The 19,663-nt window shown below is 43.3% G+C and overlaps 1 protein-coding gene across 2 annotated transcripts in view; it reads left to right on the top strand.

The window, feature by feature from the left end:
* The first annotated feature begins 2,556 nt into the window (after positions 1-2,556).
* The window catches only part of mrs2 (magnesium transporter MRS2), a 35,990-nt gene continuing 18,883 nt past the window's right edge, over positions 2,557-19,663 (top strand). Inside the window, exons 1-6 of one of the 2 annotated variants that reach the window (XM_033013558.1) lie at positions 2,557-3,112; positions 6,899-6,975; positions 7,056-7,092; positions 8,499-8,611; positions 11,837-12,010; positions 15,479-15,609. In XM_033013558.1, the coding sequence (XP_032869449.1) occupies positions 2,917-3,112; positions 6,899-6,975; positions 7,056-7,092; positions 8,499-8,611; positions 11,837-12,010; positions 15,479-15,609 (728 nt within the window). In that variant the 5' untranslated portion in view covers positions 2,557-2,916. Of the gene's footprint in view, positions 3,119-6,898; positions 6,976-7,055; positions 7,093-8,498; positions 8,612-11,836; positions 12,011-15,478; positions 15,610-19,663 lie in introns of both variants that reach the window. The other variant, XM_033013552.1, reaches the window with a different exon arrangement.

Here is a 19,663-nt window from a genome sequence, read left to right as displayed (position 1 = left end):
ACCACACAAGTTTAGAACATACAGATAATGTACATGATAAGGTCATAAGTTATAGGAGTAGAATTAGGCCATGCAACACATCAAATCTACTCCACCATTCAATCATGGCTGATCTATCTCTCCCTCCTAACCCCATTCTCCTGCCATCTTCCCATAACTTCAGACACCTATAATAATCAATCTCTGCCTTAAAAATATCCACTGACTTGCCCTTCACAGCCTTCTTTGGCAAGGAATTCCACAGATTCAACACCCTTAGTCAAATAAATTCCTCCTCATCTACTTCCAAAAAAGAATGTCCTTTAATTCTGAAGCCATGACCTCTAGTCCAAGACTCTCCCACTAGTGGAAACATCCTTTCTACATCCACTCTATCCAAACCTTTCACTACTCTGTATGTTTCAATGAGGTCCCCCCTCATTCTTCTGAACTCCAGCGAGTACAGGCCCAGCGCTGACAAACACTCATCGGAGGTTAACCTACTCATTCCTGGGATCATTCTTGTAAATCTCCTCTGGAATCCTTCCTGAGCAAACACATCCTTCCAATGTACTGACATGGATTCAGGATTGGATATCAGATGGAAACCAAACAATGGGAATAAATGGGTCTTTCTCAGGTTGGCAGATTATTCTTCAGAGGTAAACAAGGATCAGAACTTGGTGCCAACTTGGAGCCCCCCGGTGATCGAATGTGTCCTGTCGCTGGCGGCAGCCTGAAGAAAGCGCTGTGGGTTAGGGGCTACAATGTGAGCCACGACAACAGCCGCATCAACCGGACGGTGCAGCAGCGGGCGAAGAAGTGGTCACAGGTGCAGACCAGGGGCATCGGCGCCTAGTTTTAACGTGAAACAACTCAAAGTGCTGGAGTAACTCATCAGTCTGAAGAATTACTCCAGCACTATGTCCCTCTCTGTCCATTTGTTCATAAGTTCTAGGAGCAGAATAAAGCCAATTGAACCACCAAGTCTACTCCACCATTCAACCATGGCTGATCTATATTTCCCTCTCAATCCCATTCTCCTGCCTTTGTCCCATACACCCTGACACCCGTACTAATCAAGAATCTGTCAATCTCCGTTAAAAATATCCATTGACTTGGCCTCCACAGCCGTCAGTGGCAATGAATTCCACAGATTCACCACCCTCCGACTAAAGTCACTCTTTCTCATCTCCTTTTGTGTAATTACCAGCATCTGCAGTTCTTTGTTTCTAGTTTTAAGGTGATTCTGACATGTAAAATCTGGCTTATGTGAGAGTTTATGGAACTTAACCCTTACGTACATTCGGGTAGTGTTTTATACAGTCCACAGTGTACAGATAAAGGATAAACGGTGCAACACTGAGTGCAAGATGGTCCAATTAAAGATAGTTCAAAAGTCTCCAATGAGGTAGATCAGGGGTCAGGACTGCACTCTAGCTGATGAGAGGATGTTTCAGTTGCCTGATTACAGCTGTGAAGAAACTGTCCCTGAATCTGGAGGTATGTGTTTCAAACTTCTGTACCTCTTGTCTGATGGGAGAGGGGAAAAGAGGGAATGACCGGGATGATACTAGCTCTTGATTATGCTGGTGGCCTTGCCGAGGCAGCGTGAAGTGTGGATGGTGCTCCAGAAATTCTTGGTGGGACCTGAATTACTGGAAGATTAAGGATGATGCAGATTTTACAGCAATTTGGCAGAATCTTTTAATAGCAAATGCTGAAACGAAGCTCTGATCATTATTTGGTTGTTGGAAGATTAACGAGTTAACGAGGGCAGTAACAGAAAGACTTTACTAATCTAGCCCCACTGCGTTACCAGAAACAAAAACATAGCAATAAAAATACACGGAATTACAGCAGCAAGATCTGAAAAGTTAATTGTGTTTCTCTCTCCACAAGGGGAAGCATGTTGGCGCAGCAGTAGAGTTGCTGCCTTACAGCGCCAGAGACCCGGGTTCGATCCTGACCACGGGTGCAGCCTATATGGAGTTTGTACGTTCTCCGTATGACCTACGCGAGTTTTATCCAGTTTCCTACCATGCTCCATAGATGTACAGCTTTGTAGGTAAATTGGCTTCAGTAAAATTGTAAATTGGCCCTAGATGCTGCCCGACAGGCAGGGTTCCCTTACCGAATAGTGAAAGGCCTGGACAGAGTGGATGTGGAGAGGATGTTTCCACCAGTGGGAGAGTCTAGGACCAGAGGTCATAGCCTCAGAATAAAATGACGTTCCTTTACGAAGGAGATGAGGGGGAATTTATTTAGTCAGAGGGTTGTGAATATGTGGAATTCATTGCCACAGAAGGCTGCAGAAGCCAAGTCAGTGGATATATTTAAGGCAGAGATAGATAGATTCTTGATTAGTAATGGTGTCAGGGATTATGGGGAGGAGGCAGGAGAATGGGGTTAGGAGGGAAATATAGATCAGCCATGCATGATTGAATGGCGGAGTAGACCTGATGGGCCGAATGGCCGAATTCTGCTGCAATCACATGAACCTACCACAAGACGGTATTTTTCTACCACACATGTCCCTCCCTCTGATGGCGCTTGCGCGCATTGGTGTGGGTTGATTTCCGGGGTCGTGTTGCTGGTTTCATCTGCGGAGATGTCACACTGTGACACTGTTGCTGAAGGAAACTCCATGTAGAATTTCACCCGGAGCGTTCCAAACTTCGCCCAGCCTTGTTGACTCGCAATTCTCCATAGAAATCAGCAACAACTAAAATCTTACTGACAGGGGACTCTTATTCCTGTCTGAGAAAGTTTTATGTTAAGAGATTTCGCGCACTTCACCGATTCAAGTCCTCTTCCGGGAGAGAATGTCTTGTTTTTTTTTCCAACATCCCAACATGTAATTGCTGAAGAAATCATTGCGCTGGGTCTCCGTCGTTCGAAGGCAGAGAAGGAATTTGGAACAATAAACATTTTGGGATGGAGGTCTGCGGACTGACGAGGTCTTTCTTCTGCACTTTTGCAGAGCGAGCCGGGTTGGCCTTTAAAGGCACGCCTGCTAAATTGCGACTTTTTAAATACGGCTGCAGATGTACGATGTTAAAACCCTGTGGAAGAAGTATTTCTGCATTTCATACTTGTGCTCGGGATAAGCAGACACGGCTCGGGATAAGCAGACACAGTGAGTTCTTGCGTTGAAGGCAGACAATTTATAGAGCGCTGTTTATAGCGGTAGTGAACGTCAGCGTGTTTCTTCACCGACCACTGTGATGACACTGGGGTCTGAAGAAGGGTTTCGGCCCGAAACGTCGCCTATTTCCTTCGCTCCATAGATGCTGCTGCACCCGCTGAGTTCCTCCAGCAATTTTGTGTACTGTGATGACACTGTTTGACCTGATGCTATTTTGAAACGAAATGTCGCTTCGTGATAATCAACTGCAGGCTAATACAACGTGCTGGAGGAACTCAGCGGATCAGGCAGCCTCTTCAGTCTGGGACAGTTTCTTCCCAGCTGTTATCAGGCAACTGAACCATCCCACCACAACTAGAGAGCAGTCAATAGAGAATATAATAGGTGGAGGAGTAGGCTATTCGTCCCTTCGAGCCAGCACCGCCATTCATTGTGATCATGGCTGATCATCAGTACCCGTTCCTGCCTTCTCCCCATATCACTTGCCTCCTACATCTTTAAGAAGTCTATCTAACTCTCTCTTGAAAGCACCCAGAGAATTGGCCTCCACTGCCTTCCGAGGCAGAGGATTCCACAGATTCACAACTCTCTGGGTGAAAAAGTTTTTTCTCATCTCTGTTCTAAATGGCCTACCCCTTATTCTTAAACTGTGGCCCCTGTTCTGGACTCCCCAACATCGAGAACATGTTTCCTGCCTCTGGCGTGTCCAATTTCTTAACAATCTTATGTCTTTCAATAAGATTCCCTCTCATCCTTCTAAATTCCAGTGTATACAAGCCCAGTTGCTCCATTGTGAAGGAATGGAGCGACTGAACTGAACTACTGAACTAAGTCCTGAAACAGTACTGAACTACAAGCTACCTCATTGGAGACCCTCAAACTATCTGTGATCGGACATCTGTAATCTGGCTTTATCTTGCACTAAACGTGATTCACGTTATTCCCTTTACCATGTATCTGTACACTGTGAATGGCTCGATTACAATCACGTTTTGCCTTTCTGCTGACTGGTTAGCACGAAACAAGCTTTTCACTGTACCTTAGTACACATGACAATAAAATAAACTCAAAGAAGGGTGCCGAACGGCAACGTCGTCTGTCCGTTCCCTCCACAGATGCTGCCTGGCCTGCTCAGTTCCTTCAGCACTTTGTGTTTTGCTCAAGTTTCTGGCACCCCAGTCTCAACTGTTTCAACTGTAAATTAATTGGAGGTTGAATGGACTGGATAATAATTCATTCGCTGCACAATTCACGACTTAGGGGTGTTTGAGAAGGATGCTCTTTTACAACGGAGGTGAGGAGGAACTTCTTTAGTCAGAGGGTAGTTAATCTGTGAAACATTGCCACATAGGGCTGTGGAGGCCATGTCAGTGGATATTTTTAAGGCAGAGAGACAAATTCTTGAAGAAGAATTCTTGAGGAAGAAGGGTCTCGAACCGAAACGTCACCCATTCCTTCCTTCCAGAGATGCTGCCTGTCCCACTGAGTTACTCCAGCTTTTTGTGTCTTTCTTTGGTTTAAACCAGCATCTGCAATCCCTTCATACACAAATTCTTGATTACAATGGGTGTCAGGGGTTATGGGGAGAAGGCAGGAAGATGGGATTAGGAGACTGAGATCAGCCTAAATCTAATCCTAAACAGCTTCTAATTCTACTCCTACAGCTTCTTGCGTGACACCGGCTAAAAGGTTTTGAGGCATATAGACTCAAAATATAATGGTTGCCAATAGTGTTCTTTTTGATTGCCGCTTATGTTGATTGTTAACACAGTGTAATTCGTTTCTTTACAAACAGTCCAGTACAGTATCACCCTAGCACCGATTATCAAGTGTGCAGGAATAATCGAATGAGCCACAAGCAGCTCTGGCACCATGTTCAAAGTTCACGCTCTAGCTCTTACAAGCCATCTCCTTCCTTGGATGCCATGTGCCACCCTGAGGTGCAAAGGGACTGGGGAGTGCAGGTGCAGGATTCCCAAAAAGTCGAATCGGTAGTAAGGAAGGCAAACGCAATGGGAGCATTTATTTCCAGAGGGCTGGAATACAAAAACAAAGATGTATTGCTGAGGCCTCTACAGGGTGCTGGTCAGACCCAAGTTGTAGTAGTGTGAGCAATGTTGGGCCTTGTATAAGATCATAAGTGATAGGAGTAGAATTAGGCCATTCTGCCCATCGTCTACTCCTCCATTCAATCAATAGACAATAGGTGCAGGAGTAGGCCATTCAGCCCTTCGAGCCAGCACTGCCATTCAATGTGATCATGGTTGATCATCCACAATCAGTACCCCGTTCTTGCCTTCTACCCATATCCCCTGACTCCGCTATCTTTAAGAGCTCTATCTAGCTCTTTGTTGAAAGTATCCAGAAAACCGGCCTCCACCGCCCTCCGAGGCAGAAAATTCCACAGACTCACAACTCTCTGTGTGAAAAAGTGTTTCCTCATCTCCGTTCTAAATGGCTTACCCCTTATTCTTAAAACATGGCCCCTGCTTCTGGACTCCCCCAACATCGGGAACATGTTTCCTGCCTCTAGCTTGTCCAAATCCTTAATAATCTTATATGTTTCAATAAGACCCCCCACTCATCCTTCTAAATTCCAGAGTATACAAGCCCAGCCACTCCATTCTCTCAGCAGATGACAGTCCCACCATCCCGGGAATTAACCTTGTGAACCTACGCAGCACTCCCTCAATAGCAAGAATGTCCTTCCTCAAATTTGGAGACGAAAACTGCACACAATACACCAGATGTGGTCTCACTGGGGCCCTGTACAACTGCAGAAGGACCTCTTTGCTCCTATACTCAAATCATGGCTGATCTATCTCTCCCATCTAACCCCATTCTCCTGCCTTCTCCCTATAACCTCAGACACCCGATATCTGAGGAAGGCTGTGCTGGCACTGGAGAGGGTCCAGAGGAGGTTTACGAGAATGATCCCTGTAATGAGCGGTGCTCCTATGCTGATGGTTTGCGGGTCCGAGATGTGCTTTCCCAGCCTCACATGTGTGCTTCCTGTCAGGAAGTTGGTGATCCACTGACATAGGGGTTCAGGCACAGTCAACTTGGAGAGTTTGGAGTGCAGTAGCTCTGGCACAATGGTGTTGAATGCAGTGCTAAAATCCACAAACAAAATCCTTACATAGATAGATACATTCTTGATTCGTACGGATGTCAGGGGTTATGGGGAGAAGGCAGAAGAATGGGGTTAAGAAGGAAAGATAGATCAGAATGGTGGCATAGACTTGATGAGCCAAATGGCCTAATTTTGCCCCTATCACATGAACTTATGCAAAGGTGGAAAATGGTGTTACAGTGGAGAATAGCCATAATGTAATCCTGTTTCTCTGTTTATTTTCATTAGTGATATACAATATTGCTTCACTTTGAAATATTTCTCTGTAAAACACTGTACTCAAATACATGCACATCTGACAAACTTGCGATTTTGCTCCATTTCATTTAAAGTGTTCCTTTACGCCCCAACCTGATTTCTATACCAGTTGATTCATTCCCAAAACAAAGCAATGTAGGGTATTTTGTTGCATTTAAGATGACAAATGAACTTTTTAAAAGTTATTTCTTCGGAATTTATGAGACCCGCAGCCGACCTCAATGTCCGTGGCTATAGTGTCAGACTGACTTCTGGACATTGCGAGTGGTCCTGTGCTGAAAACCCCATGCCTCATCTGTTCTTATTTGTAGCTGGGAGAGAGCTTGCTTGTTTATTCTGAAAGCAAGTCTTTGATATTTTAAACTTTGACATTTCTTCAGTGAATAGACAACAACAATGTCACACCAAGGATTCATCGCAAAGTGCCCTTGGAAGTGTGGTTCCCGTGTTTTCTGTCGTAAGTGGTGTTTCTTGAATACTTATAACATTTTAAAGAACATACGCATGCATTACATTAAAAAATATATTTTCTTTCAGGTGAAATATGAGAGTACTGGGAACATAAGCTTCTTTGGTAGGTTGGTTTTAATCATTTTATGTTTTAAGCATATTTGTTGGTAAGAAATAATTTAACCAATTTTAAATACTTGAACATTGATTCCATTTATTTTTGTTCTTTTGCTAGCCTCACTTCATCATCTGTTATGCAATTAATGTACCCACAGTCATCTTGTCGACAGACATCTTTAAGTAGCTTGCGTCACCTGCATTAATTGCATTTATGTAGGTTTTTAATGCATAATAATTCTTGCCGTGCTTTGAAGAAATGTAACTGGACATAAGCCTACACCAAACCAAAGGTTTATTTTAGGAAAGAACTGCAGATGCTGGTTTAAATCAAAGCTGGACCCAAAGTGCTGGAGTAACTCAACAGGGCAGGCAGCATCTCTGGAGAGAAGGAATGGGTGACTGATCTGTCTGAAGAAGGGTCTCGATCCGAAAAGTCACCCGTTCCTTCTATCCAGAGATACTGCCTATCCAGTTACTCCAGCATTTTGTATCTATCTAAGGTTTGGTTTTGTTTAGTTTAGAGAATTAGCATGGAAACAGGCCCTTCAGCCCACTGAGTCCACGCTGACCATTGATCACCTGTTCACATTATTACTATGTTATCCCACTTTCCCATCCAATCCCTGAACATCCGGGACAATTTTAGAGAGGCTAATTAATCTATAAACCCGCATGTCTTTGGGATGTGGAAGGAAACTGGAGCCCTGGAGGAAACCCATGGGAAAATGTGCAAACTCTACATAGACGGTACCCGAGGTCAGGATTGGAACCAGGTACCTCTGGTATTGTGAGACAGTAGCTCTACCAGCTGTTTCATTGTGCTGCCATAAATATCATTATGGACGGAGTGTGGCAGAGGGTAATGAAAATCTTAGGCAGAAATGAAAGTCAAAGAAGAGGAATGTTTCAAAGTATCCATCAAAGATGAGGATATAGAAAGTGAATGAATGAATGAAAACTTCACATGGCACAGTGAAATTCTTCATTTGCATACCCAAGGTATGCAAATAGTTGCCACATAAAGGGCACTGACAAAGTTACAAAGTATCCCACGCCAGGTCCTCATTTGTTCATAGAAACATAGAAACATAGAAATTAGGTGCAGGAGTAGGCCATTCAGCCCTTCGAGCCTGCACCGCCATTCAATATGATCATGGCTGATCATCACCCCCCCCTCCTCCTTGCTCCAGGTCCATCACTCCCCCCCACACCCCCCCAACAGTTTCCCCCCACGCCAAGTCCACCTGGTAATGAAGAAAGTATAAAATGTTGTACTGCTGATTATGATTCTGGGTATTTAGTTTGTTTAGTATGGTAATGGTAACAAGAGAAAATTACTACTGCTTAAAATGTTGTAGAGATTGGCCTCAAATTTATTACTTAATGTTTATAAAATCATTCTCGCCGTAGAACGAAAGAAGACTGAACTATACCAGGAACTTGGTCTCCAAGCACGAGATTTACGATTTCAGCACGTAACGAGTATTAATACCAGGAATAATTGCATCATCCTCAGGATGGAGGTAAGAAAGCTTCCCAGCTGAGAAAGAAACACGTTTCAGGTTAAAGGTCATTCTGGACCTGTTGAGAATTTCAAGCATTTTCTGTTTTTGTTTCAATCTTTCAGCATCTGCGTTTAAGTTTGATTTTCATTTACTTTTATACAGTGACTTATGAGGCATCCAAAAGCATTTAAAAATGGAGTAGACTGTGTGTATGCAGCAAGATGCACAAAAATAAATTTCATAATAAACAGATCTCCTTTTTAAGCGATTTTGTGATTGAGTAATAAATATTGGTTATGGTATCATGAAAATCTTCTTTCAATAATATTGTTAGTCTTTTAAACTCATTTTGAAAGGATACATGAACACTGAACTAATCTTACCTGAAGGACTACCTTAAAATTCATAATGATGCTTTGAGCTCAGACCTAATACAGGGCGGCCCGGTGGCGCAGATGTTAATTGGCTTCAGTAAAAATTGTAAATTGCCCCTAGCGTGTAGGATAGTGCTAGTAGAAACATAGAAACATAGAAAATAGGGGCAGGAGGAGGCCATTCGGCCCTTTGAGCCAGCACCACCATTCATTGTGATCATGGCTGATCATCCCCTATCAATAACCCGTGCCTGCCTTCTCCCCATATCCCTTGACTCCACTAGCCCCTAGAGCTCTATCTAACTCTCTCTTAAATACATCCAGTGACTTGCCCTCTGTGGCAGGGAATTCTATAAATTCACAACTCTCTGGGTGAAAAAGTTTTTTCCCTTGACTCCACTAACCCCTAGAGCTCTATCTAACTCTCTCTTAAATCCATCCAGTGACTTGGCCTCCACTGCCCTCTGTGGCAGGGAATTCCATAAATTCACAACTCTCTGGGTGAAAACGTTTTTTCTCACCTTAGTCTTAAATGACCTCCCCTTTATTCTAAGACTGTGGCCCCTGGTTCTGGACGCCCAACATTGGGAACATTTTTCCTGCATCTAGCTTGTCTAGACCTTTTATAATTTTATATGTTTCTATAAGATCCCCCTCATCCTTCTAAACTCCAGTGAATACAAGCCTAGTCTTTTCAATCTTTCCTCATATGACAGTCCCGTCATCCCAGGGATCAATCTCGTGAACCTACGCTGCACTGCTTCAATCACAAGGATGTCCTTCCTCAAATTAGGAGACCAAAACGGTACACAATACTCCAAATGTGGTCTCACCAGAGCCCTATACAACTGCAGAAGAACCTCTTTACTCCTATACTGAAATCCTATTGTTATGAAGGCCAACATTCCATTAGCTTTCTTCACTGCCTGCTGTGCCTGTAAGCCAACTTTCAGTGACCGGTGTACAAGGACGCCCAGGTCTCGCTGCACCTCCCCCTTACCTAACCTAACCCCATTGAGATAATAGTGTGCAGGGATCGCTGATCAGCGCAGACTCGGTGGGCCAAAGAGCTTGTTCCCGTGCTGTATCTCTAAACTAAACTAAGCTATTTGTAATGCTTGTAGCACCAGTCCATAAGTATTTCAAATATACTTTAAATTTATCAGTAAACCAAAAGTGAAAATTGCAGATGCTGAAAAGCTGGAGCAAAAACAAAGTGCAGGAAATGAGGAGCAGATAAAATGACAATAGACAATAGGTGCAGGAGTAGGCCATTCGTCCCTTCGAGCCAGCACCACGATTCAACGTGATCATGGCTGATCATCCCCAATCAGTACCCCGTTCCTGCCTCCCCATATCCCCTGACTCCGCTATTTTTAAGAGCCCTATCTAGCTCTCTCTTGAAAGCATCTCGAGAACCTGCCTCCACCGCCCTCTGAGGCAGAGAATTCCACAGACTCACCACTATCTGTGAGAAAAAGTGTTTCCTCGTCTCCGTTCTAAATGGCTTACTCCTTAATCTTAAACTATGGCCCCTGGTTCTGGACTCCCCCAACATCGGGAACATGTTTCCTGCCTCTAGCATGTCCAAGCCCTTAACAATCTTATATGTTTCAATGAGATCCCCTTTCATTCTTCTAAACTCCAGAGTGTACAAGCCCAGCTGCTCCATTCTCTCAGCATATGACAGTCCCGCAATCCCGGCAATTAACCTTGTAAACCTACGCTGCACTCCCTCAATAGCAAGAATGTCCTTCCTCATATTAGGCGACCAAAACTGCACAAAATACTCCAGGTGTGGTCTCACTAGGGCTCTGTACAACTGCAGAAGGACCTCTTTGCTCCTATATTCGATTCCTCGTGTTATAAAGGCCAACATGCCATTCGCTTTCTTCACTGCCTGCTGTACCTGCATGCTTACTTTCATAGACTGATGTACAAGGACCCCCAGATCCCGTTGTACTTCCCATTTACCCAACTTGATGCCATTTAGATAGTAATCAGCCTTCCTGTTTTTGCTACCAAAGTGGATAACCTCACATTTATCCGCATTAAACTTCATCTGCCATGCATCTGCCCACTCAACCAACCTGTCCATGACATCTGTGTCAGTCTGAAATGTTGACTCTTTCTCTTACCACAGATGCTGCCTGACTTGCTGAGTGTTTCCATCATTTTCTAATTCTGTCTAAAATCTCCAGTCCTTAACAAAAAGGTTTTGCTGAATTTATGTTGGCAATGTCATGAGATTGAAATGGTTCAGAAAAGATTTACGAGGATTTTGCCAGGACTAGAGGGTGTGAGCTAATGGGAGAGGTTGAGTAGGCTGGGTCTCTATTCCACGGAGCGCAAGAGGATTAGGGGTGATCTTATAGAGGTGTTCAAAAGCATGAGAGGAATAGACGGGTGGATGCACAGAGCCTTTTGCCCAGAGTAGGGAAATCAAGGACCAGAGGACATAGGTTCAAGGCGAAGGGGAAAAGATTTAGTAGGAATCCAAGTCAAGTCAAGTTTATTTGTCACATACACAAACGAGATGTGCAGTGAAATGAAAAGTGGCAATGCTTGCGGATTGTGCAAAAAACAAAAAAAACACACAAGAAAAACAAAAACAAAAAAACTTTTTCATACAAAGGATGGTGGGTGTATGGAACAAGCTGCCAGAATAGGTAGTTGAGGCTGGGTCTATCCCTTCGTTTAAGAAGTAGTTGGACAGGTACATGGATAGGACAGGTTTGGAGGGATATGGACTAGGCGCAGGCAGGTGGGACTGGTGTAGCTGGGACATATTGGCCGGTGTGAGCAAGTTGGGCCGAAGGGCCTGTTTCCACATTGTATCACTATATTACTTTTTTTTTCCATTTATCAGATCCTTAAAGCTGTAATAACTCCAAAGTATCTTCTTATCCTGGATTATCACCAATCAAATCTGGAGCATTGGCTTTTGAAGGACCTCACATTACAATTGGCTGGAGATGGACAACTGGCCACATACTCTTTGCCTTTTGAATTCCGGGCCATAGAAGCAATACTTCATCACAGGGTTAGTAGAAGGGAATTATTTATGTTGCGCAAAAAAAAAATCAATGCTAACCAACATTACTGCATTTTCCTCCCACGGAATGAATGGCATGGTTGAGAGAATATTAATGTTTTAGAAAGCAAAGTCAATTACCTCAGTTTAGTTTAGTTTATTGTCACGTGTACAGTGAAAAGCTTTTGTTGCGTGCTAACTAGTCAGCAGAAAGACAACACATAAATGGAGACACACCTTAATACTATTATGCAGGTACATCGAGTAGTTGGGAAGGCAAATGGAAAACTAGTCTTTATGTAAATAGGTTAGGGTTTAAAAATAACTAACGTCTTGCCACAAATGTACATTACTTGATGAGACTACATCTGGAGTGCAGTTTTAGTGGTCTTGATCAAAGAGGGATATGCTTGCATTGGAGGTATTTCAGTAAAGGTTGACTAGGCTGATTCCTGGAATGAAGATATGAAGTTTTGCAGTTTGAGCCTGTACTCATTGGAATGTAGAAGAGATGGCAGCATGGTGGCGCAGCGGTACAGTTGCTGACATATAGCGTCAAGAAACCCGTGTTCGATCCTGATTCAGGGTGCTGTCTGTGTGGAGTTTATACATTCTCCCTGTGACCGCGTGGATTTTCTCTGGATGCTCCGGTTTCCTCCTGCACTCCAAAGATGTACAGTTTCATGGGTTAATTGGCTTGGTATAATTGTAAACTGTCCCTAGTGTCTGTAGGATAGCTGGTCGGCGCAGACTCGGTGGACTGAAGGGCCTCTTGCCACGCTGTATCTCTAAACTAAACTAAGCTAAAAAGATGATTTTATTTCAAACATTGAAGATTCTGAAGCAGCTTGAAAGGTAGATGGTGAGGGAACATTTTCCCATCTGGGCATGATTTCAGAATAAGGGGTCACCTAATTAAGAATGACAATAGACAATAGGTGCAGGAGTAGGCCATTCGGCCCTTCGAGCCAGCACTGCCATTCAACGTGATCATGGCTGATCATCCCCAATCTGTACTGTGATGAGGAAGGACTTCTTTTGAGGGTCATGAATCTTTAGTTATTTGCAGTGGGGACTGAACTATTATATTCCAGGCCAGATTTGCATTCTGTAGGGAAGTCAAGAGTTATGGGGATCAGGCAAGAAAGTAGAACAGAGGTCAAGATCATGGCCTTGTTGAGAGGCAAAACAAGGAAATCCTCTGTTGATGCCAACATATCATAAATTCTAGTTCCAATTTCTTATTGTGCATCAGCCGTAGCTATTGCCAATATCTGGCTATGTTTTCTGTGAAGTTAACAAGAAGCTAAAATATTTTCCAATGCAATGTCTACTCATCACCGCTTGTGGTGATATGAAAGCTATGCAACGGCAGTCCCACGCCATCCAGCTTCAGCTGGCTATCACAGAATATGTAATGTGAACTCCAAAGATGTACAGGTTTGTAAGATAATTGGTTTGGAAAATTTGTAAATTGCCTCTAGTGTGTGTAGGATAGTGCGGGGAATGCTGGTCGGATTGGGCTGAAGGGCCTGTTTCCGCGCTGTATCTCTAAACTAAACTAAACTTCAGTCACACTAATAAATTTTTCCGACTTCATTAGAAGTCTCTTGCTAATTTGATGAATAATTATTTGATAAATAAGTATATTCAAGGGTTGTCAGTTTAAGATGATCAAATATCTTTTTTCCTTGGATTTTGGTTTCTTTTCAGATTTCCAAATGATTTGAAAGTAGTTATATTTTTCAGCTAAAGTTTCAATCATTGGTTTTAGATCAGGAAATGAATCATAAATCAGTTATCATAAAGCTGACTCGATGGGCTGAATGGCCTAACTCTGCTCAGATGTCTTATGCTGATCTTGAGTTAGAAGAATAAAGTTTACCTCTTAATATTTATTAGCATAACTGCAACAAGTCGCCAAGCTACAGGGACAATGTCAGTAAGGTGAAAAATATGCAGACGAGATTCACCAGGATGTGTACTATAGTCTACATTTGCAGCACTGCCAACTCTCACGCATTGAGCATGAGACTCGCGAATTTCTCGCAATTCTCACGCTCTCACGCTGATCACAGAATTTGACATCTTCAGTTGTCGCCGACAGGGTCGTAGCTTGTCCTATCTTGTCGCGGGTGGACGTGTTGACTTCGGTTGTCGTAGGTTGTCGCCTGTGTGGTCGTAGGTTGTCGTGGGTGTGGTCGTAGGTGGACATCACAATTCGCGAGGAATTGTGTCGCCGGTCGACGTAGCTTGTCGTGGCTTGACGTTGACTAGGTGGTAGCTTGTTGTAGATATTGTCGTAGGGTGGGTCCAGATTTCGCACGCTCACCTCTCACCAAACGTTGGGAGCCCTGCATTTGAATTGTTCGCAAACTTGCAATCCATTTCTTTGCATTCCATCACAACGCCATGCGACCAATTTTAGTTTAGTTTAGAGATACAGGTGGAAACAGGCCTTCAGCCCACCGAGGCCGCACCGACTAGCGATCCCCGCACAATAACATTATCCTACACAAACGATGGCCAATTTACATTTATACCAAGCCAATTAACCTACAATCCTGTACATCTTTGAAATGTGGGAGGAAACCGAAGATCTCGGAGAAAATCAACGCGGTCACGGGGAGAACGTACAACCTCCGTACAGACAGCACCCATAGTCAGGATCGAACCCGGGTCTACTGGTGCTGTAAGGCAGCAATTCTAACGCAGTGCCGCCGTGCAGTTGAAAATAAGTCAAAATCAAAAATTGTTTTTCCTTTTTTTTTTTTTTTTTCTTTCTAGGGTCTTGTTTCCTTTCTTTATTTCCTTCTCTAACTTCTTCCCTAAGGGGATTTCTTTTCCCAACACTTTCCTGCACCTTCACGATTCTTGCTCACTTTCCTTACTTCTTTTATTTCTATCTTTTTTAAAGCTCGAAAAACGAAGTGGTACAACAAATCTAATAAGATATATCTGATGTGTATTATTGTAATTTACTGTATTTCTAATTAAAAAAAATTAAAATTAAATAAATTTTAAAAAATCAAAAATCAAAAATCAAGATTGTCGTGGGCTTTGCGCGAAGTGCATAGTTTTTGTTCTGGACCATGCATCCAATTTTATCAATGTCTGCATGGCTTCTTTTGCATCCCATGCAGGTCACCAGCCTAGACACAAGCTTTATTGACACTCATAAAGCCTGCTTATTTGGGGTATTGTGTTCAGTTTTGGTCACCTGGCATTGGTGACATTTCTCCAGCAGAGGGCCAACAAATAAAATGTTTGTCGACCTTCTAAAAAAATGTAGTCAGTCCCAAGCAATCATGCTCTACACCTTGTCTCCATGTACGTTATGAGATCCAGATATCCCTAAAGATTTTGTACATGTTTTGCTTGGTTAAGCCAGCTGATAAGTACACCATCTAACAATGGAAGTTTATCAGGTAGCGTATGGCCATAATGCTGAAAGGTATTTTCTTTTATGTTGTCCAGATTAGTGCTCTGCAAGCAAGTCTGAATGAGTTACAACCTCAAATATTAGAGACATTAGAAGCTCTGGTCAATCCCAAACAAATGTCGATTGATCGAAGCAAACTGCATATTTTACTTCAAGACAGCAAAAAGTAAGAGTAAACTAATGGCGAAAGAGGAATTTGATAGAAGTAATATAAATGTAGCACAGAAGGTGACCATTTGACCCATCATGTTTATTCGGGCTCAAATGTGGACTTGAGGACTATTTTGGTCCATAATTTACAACTTGGTCTATAGTTTACAACTCTTCAAGTCCTCAAATGAATGGTTTCTGCCTTCATTGTCCTTTATTTGTCCCATGCATTAATAAATGGATATTATCATTATCAATAAAATAAGTTTTATTGAGTTTCAGAGCTCCTTGGTTCAGTGAGTAAAATTATTTTTCCTTCTTATCCTTCTCTCAATTAACATGTTTTTGGGTTGCACATTGTCTTGTTTATTCTCCTATTAAGGAAATTTGGTCCTTTCTTGTGTTCAGGCCTCTCACAATTTTACGCATCTCAATTACTGTAAATCTCCCCCCCCCCCCCCCCCGTTTCCTTTCTTGTAAAAACAAAACAGTTTCATCCTAAACAGTCACCATCACAACAATAGACAATAGACAATAGATGCAGGAGTAGGTAATTCGGCCCTTCGAGCCAGCACCACCATTCAATGTGATCATGGCTGATCATCCCCAATCAGTACCCCGTTCCTGCCTTCTCCCCATATAGAAACATAGAAATTAGGTGCAGGAGTAGGCCATTCGGCCCTTCGAGCCTGCACCGCCATTCAATATGATCATGGCTGATCATCCAACTCAGTATCCTGTACCTGCCTTCTCTCCATACCCCCTGATCCCGTTAGCCACAAGGGCCACATCTAACTCCCTCTTAAACATAGCCAATGAACTGGCCTCAACTACCTTCTGTGGCAGGGAGTTCCATAGATTCACCACTCTCTGTGTGAAAAGTGTATCCCCTGACTCCGCTATCTTTAAGAGCCCTATCTAGCTCTCTCTTGAAAGTATGCAGAGAACCGGCCTCCACCGCCCTCTGAGGCAGAGAATTCCACAGACTCACATCTCTCTGTGTGAAAAAGTGTTTCCTCATCTCCGTTTTAAATGGCTTACCCCTTATTCTTAACTATAATACAAGAATACCATTTTTTTACAATATGCTTACCAGTACTGTACCTTGTACCCATGTTGTGAACTATTGTTTTCTATCTTCTAGCTTGACTTCCTGTTCTTGTTTTCCGTACCTTAGTAAATAATAGCAAATATCCCAAAATGCCTTCTGAACCGCCTTTATTAACTTGTACTGCTACCTTAAATCACTGACGAAGAGTCTCGACCCGAAATGTCACCCATTCCTTCTCTCCAGAGATGCTGCCTGTCCCGCTGAGTTACACCAGCATTTTGTGTCTACCTTCGATTTAAACTAGCATTTGCAGTTCTTTCCTACACAATGCTACCTTAATGAATGTGTTACAGTTTGAGGTTCAACCAACACTTTCTTTATGAACCTCAATGACAAAGCTAGTAGAGCTACTGACTCATAGTGCCAAAGATCTGTGTTCAATGCTGATTTTAGCTGCGGTGTATGGAATTTACATATTCTCCCTGTGACCGTGTGGGTTTCCTCCAGGTGCTCCAGTTTCCTCCCACATCCCAAAGACATGGGTTAGTAGGTTAAATTGATCGTTAAAAATTGCCTCGATATATCAGTTTGGTTTAGTTTGGAGATATAGCACGGAACTTCAGCCCACCAAATCCGTGCCGACCATCGATCTCCCACTCACACTAGTTCTGTTACCCCTCTTTCTCATTCACTCACTTCACACTAGGGGCAGTTTATAGAGGCCAATTAACCTGCAAACCCGCCCGTCTTTGGGATGTGCGAGGAAACCGGAGCACCCAGAGGAAACCCACACGGTAGAATCCTAGAGTGGGGAGAATGTGGAGAATAAAGATGGGATTAATATAGAATGTGTGTAAGCGGGTGGTTGATTGTCAGTGTGGACTTAAGCCCCTGTCCCACTTGGGAGACCTAAACAGCAACCTCTGGTGACCTTGCCCGCCACCCAAGGTTTCCATGAGGTCACCGGAGGTTTTGGTCACTCCCCCTAATGGTCGAAAGTGGTTTCCGCGTGGTCGAGGCTTCATCTAGGTTGCTGCTATTTTTTTCATCATGTTTAAAACCGGCCTCGACTAAAAATAGGTTGCCGTTTTAAAAATCGATAATTTTTTTGTCGCAGGTCTAGTCGAAGCCGGTTTTCTTCATAGTTGAGGAAGGTTTCCAACATATGCATTGGAGGTGGTAGGAGGTTGCAGGTCACCTCAACATTGATTTTTTTTTGGGTAGCGGGCAAGGTCACCAGAGGTTGCTGTTTAGGTCTCCTAAGTGGGACAGGGGCTTTAGTGAGCCAAAGGGCATGACTCCATGTCTCCATACCACCATAATGCTGCCATGCCACCATTCACTACGTCATGATTATCTTTGGCAAATCTGTACTTCTTAAAACCAAAACGTTTAAATTTGGTGATTCTCATCTATAACCCATCATCCCAGTGCTTGGTTCTATATTGGATTCTGAAAAATATCAAGAGCTTAAAATATTCATCCTCATCTTCAAATGTTCAGTTTAGTGATAGGGCGCGGAAACTGGTTCTTCGGCCCACCGAGTCCATGCCAACCAGCGATCCCCATACACGAGCACTATCCTACACACTAGGGACAATTTACAATCTCTATCAAAGCCAATTAACCTACGAACCTGTACATCTTTGGAATGTGGGAGGAAACCGCAGCACCCGGGGAAAGACCACGCGGTCACGTACAAACTCCATATAGACAGCACCCGTGGTTGGGATCGAACATGGGTTTCTAGCGCTGTAATGCAGCAACTCTGCCGCTGTGCCACTGTGCTGCACTCAATATATCTTTATGGATTTTCCCCTCTCTCTAAATTTCCCCCAGCCTTATAGATCCCTGCCCTTCTCCATCTACCTTCCAGTTTATACCAGATCTTTCAAATATTCCCCTGTTGTGACTCTTCAACTTCCTAGGTTCTCAGCCCTAAAATTCCCTCCCAAATCATCCCTATCCTGTTAAAGCATTCCTTACCCTGCCTATTTGACCAGGTCTCTCCAGTCCATGTCTCGGTACACATGACAATAATAAACCTTAATGTTAAAAAAAAAATACACACATAATGTGCTGGAGTAACTCAGCAGATCAGGTAGTGTCTCTGGGTGATGTTTTGGGTCGGGAAAGATTGGGCTGGGTCTGAAGAAGGGCCTCCCTCCACAGATGCTGCCTGACCAGCTGAGTGACTCCAGCACTTTTTTTAATATTTAGGTTTATTATTGTCAGGTACAGAAAAACCTGGTCAAATAGACAGGGTAAGGAAAGTTTATGTAAGGAAAGTTCTTTTGTAAACCTGCAGTTCCTTGTTTCTGAACCTAACTCTAACTTTTGATCATCTCTCTCCCTCTTTACATGGGTTAGTGATCTTTGGATCTTTCACCGTGTGAAAGCTGTTTTATAAATGCCTGTTGTTATAAAATGTATCAATTGCATTCAGGCTAAAATTGCAGTAAATAATGTGTGCATGAAACCTAGAAGCTGACAAATCTTCAACAGAATTTGTCATGAAAGTGGAATTTAAGCTTATGGAATTTCCCCCCATCATTCCGGCCTTTTTTGCTGTACTGTGAAAAAACATAGACATGCGATGTGGAAAAGGCCATTGAGCCTGTGTCACTCATCAAGTACCCATTTCTGCCTATTTTGCCTATTTTTTACCTTCCTACAATCCCATCAATTTGTACTAGTTTCTATGGCACGGTGGCGCTGCAGTAGAGTTGTTGGCTTACAGCGCCAGAGACCCGGGTTCGATCCTGACTACTCGTGCTGGCTAATTTGTGCATTCTCCCCGTGACCGCGTGGGTAGGTTTGTAGGTTTTGGTGTCGGAAGGAACTGCAGATGCTGGTTTAAACCGAAGATAGACACAAAAAGCTGGTGTAACTCAGCAGGACAGGCAGCATCTCTGGAGAGAAGGAATGGGTGATGTTTCAGGTCGAGACCCTTCTTTAGACTGCTTTCTGACAATGGAGGAGACCTAGGACAGAAAGGTCTCTGTGGGATTGGGAAGGA

Source organism: Amblyraja radiata, chromosome 2 (genome assembly GCF_010909765.2).
Source record: "Amblyraja radiata isolate CabotCenter1 chromosome 2, sAmbRad1.1.pri, whole genome shotgun sequence".
Classification (NCBI taxonomy): Eukaryota; Metazoa; Chordata; class Chondrichthyes; order Rajiformes; family Rajidae; genus Amblyraja; species Amblyraja radiata.
This window is presented reverse-complemented; position numbering and strand designations above follow the sequence as displayed.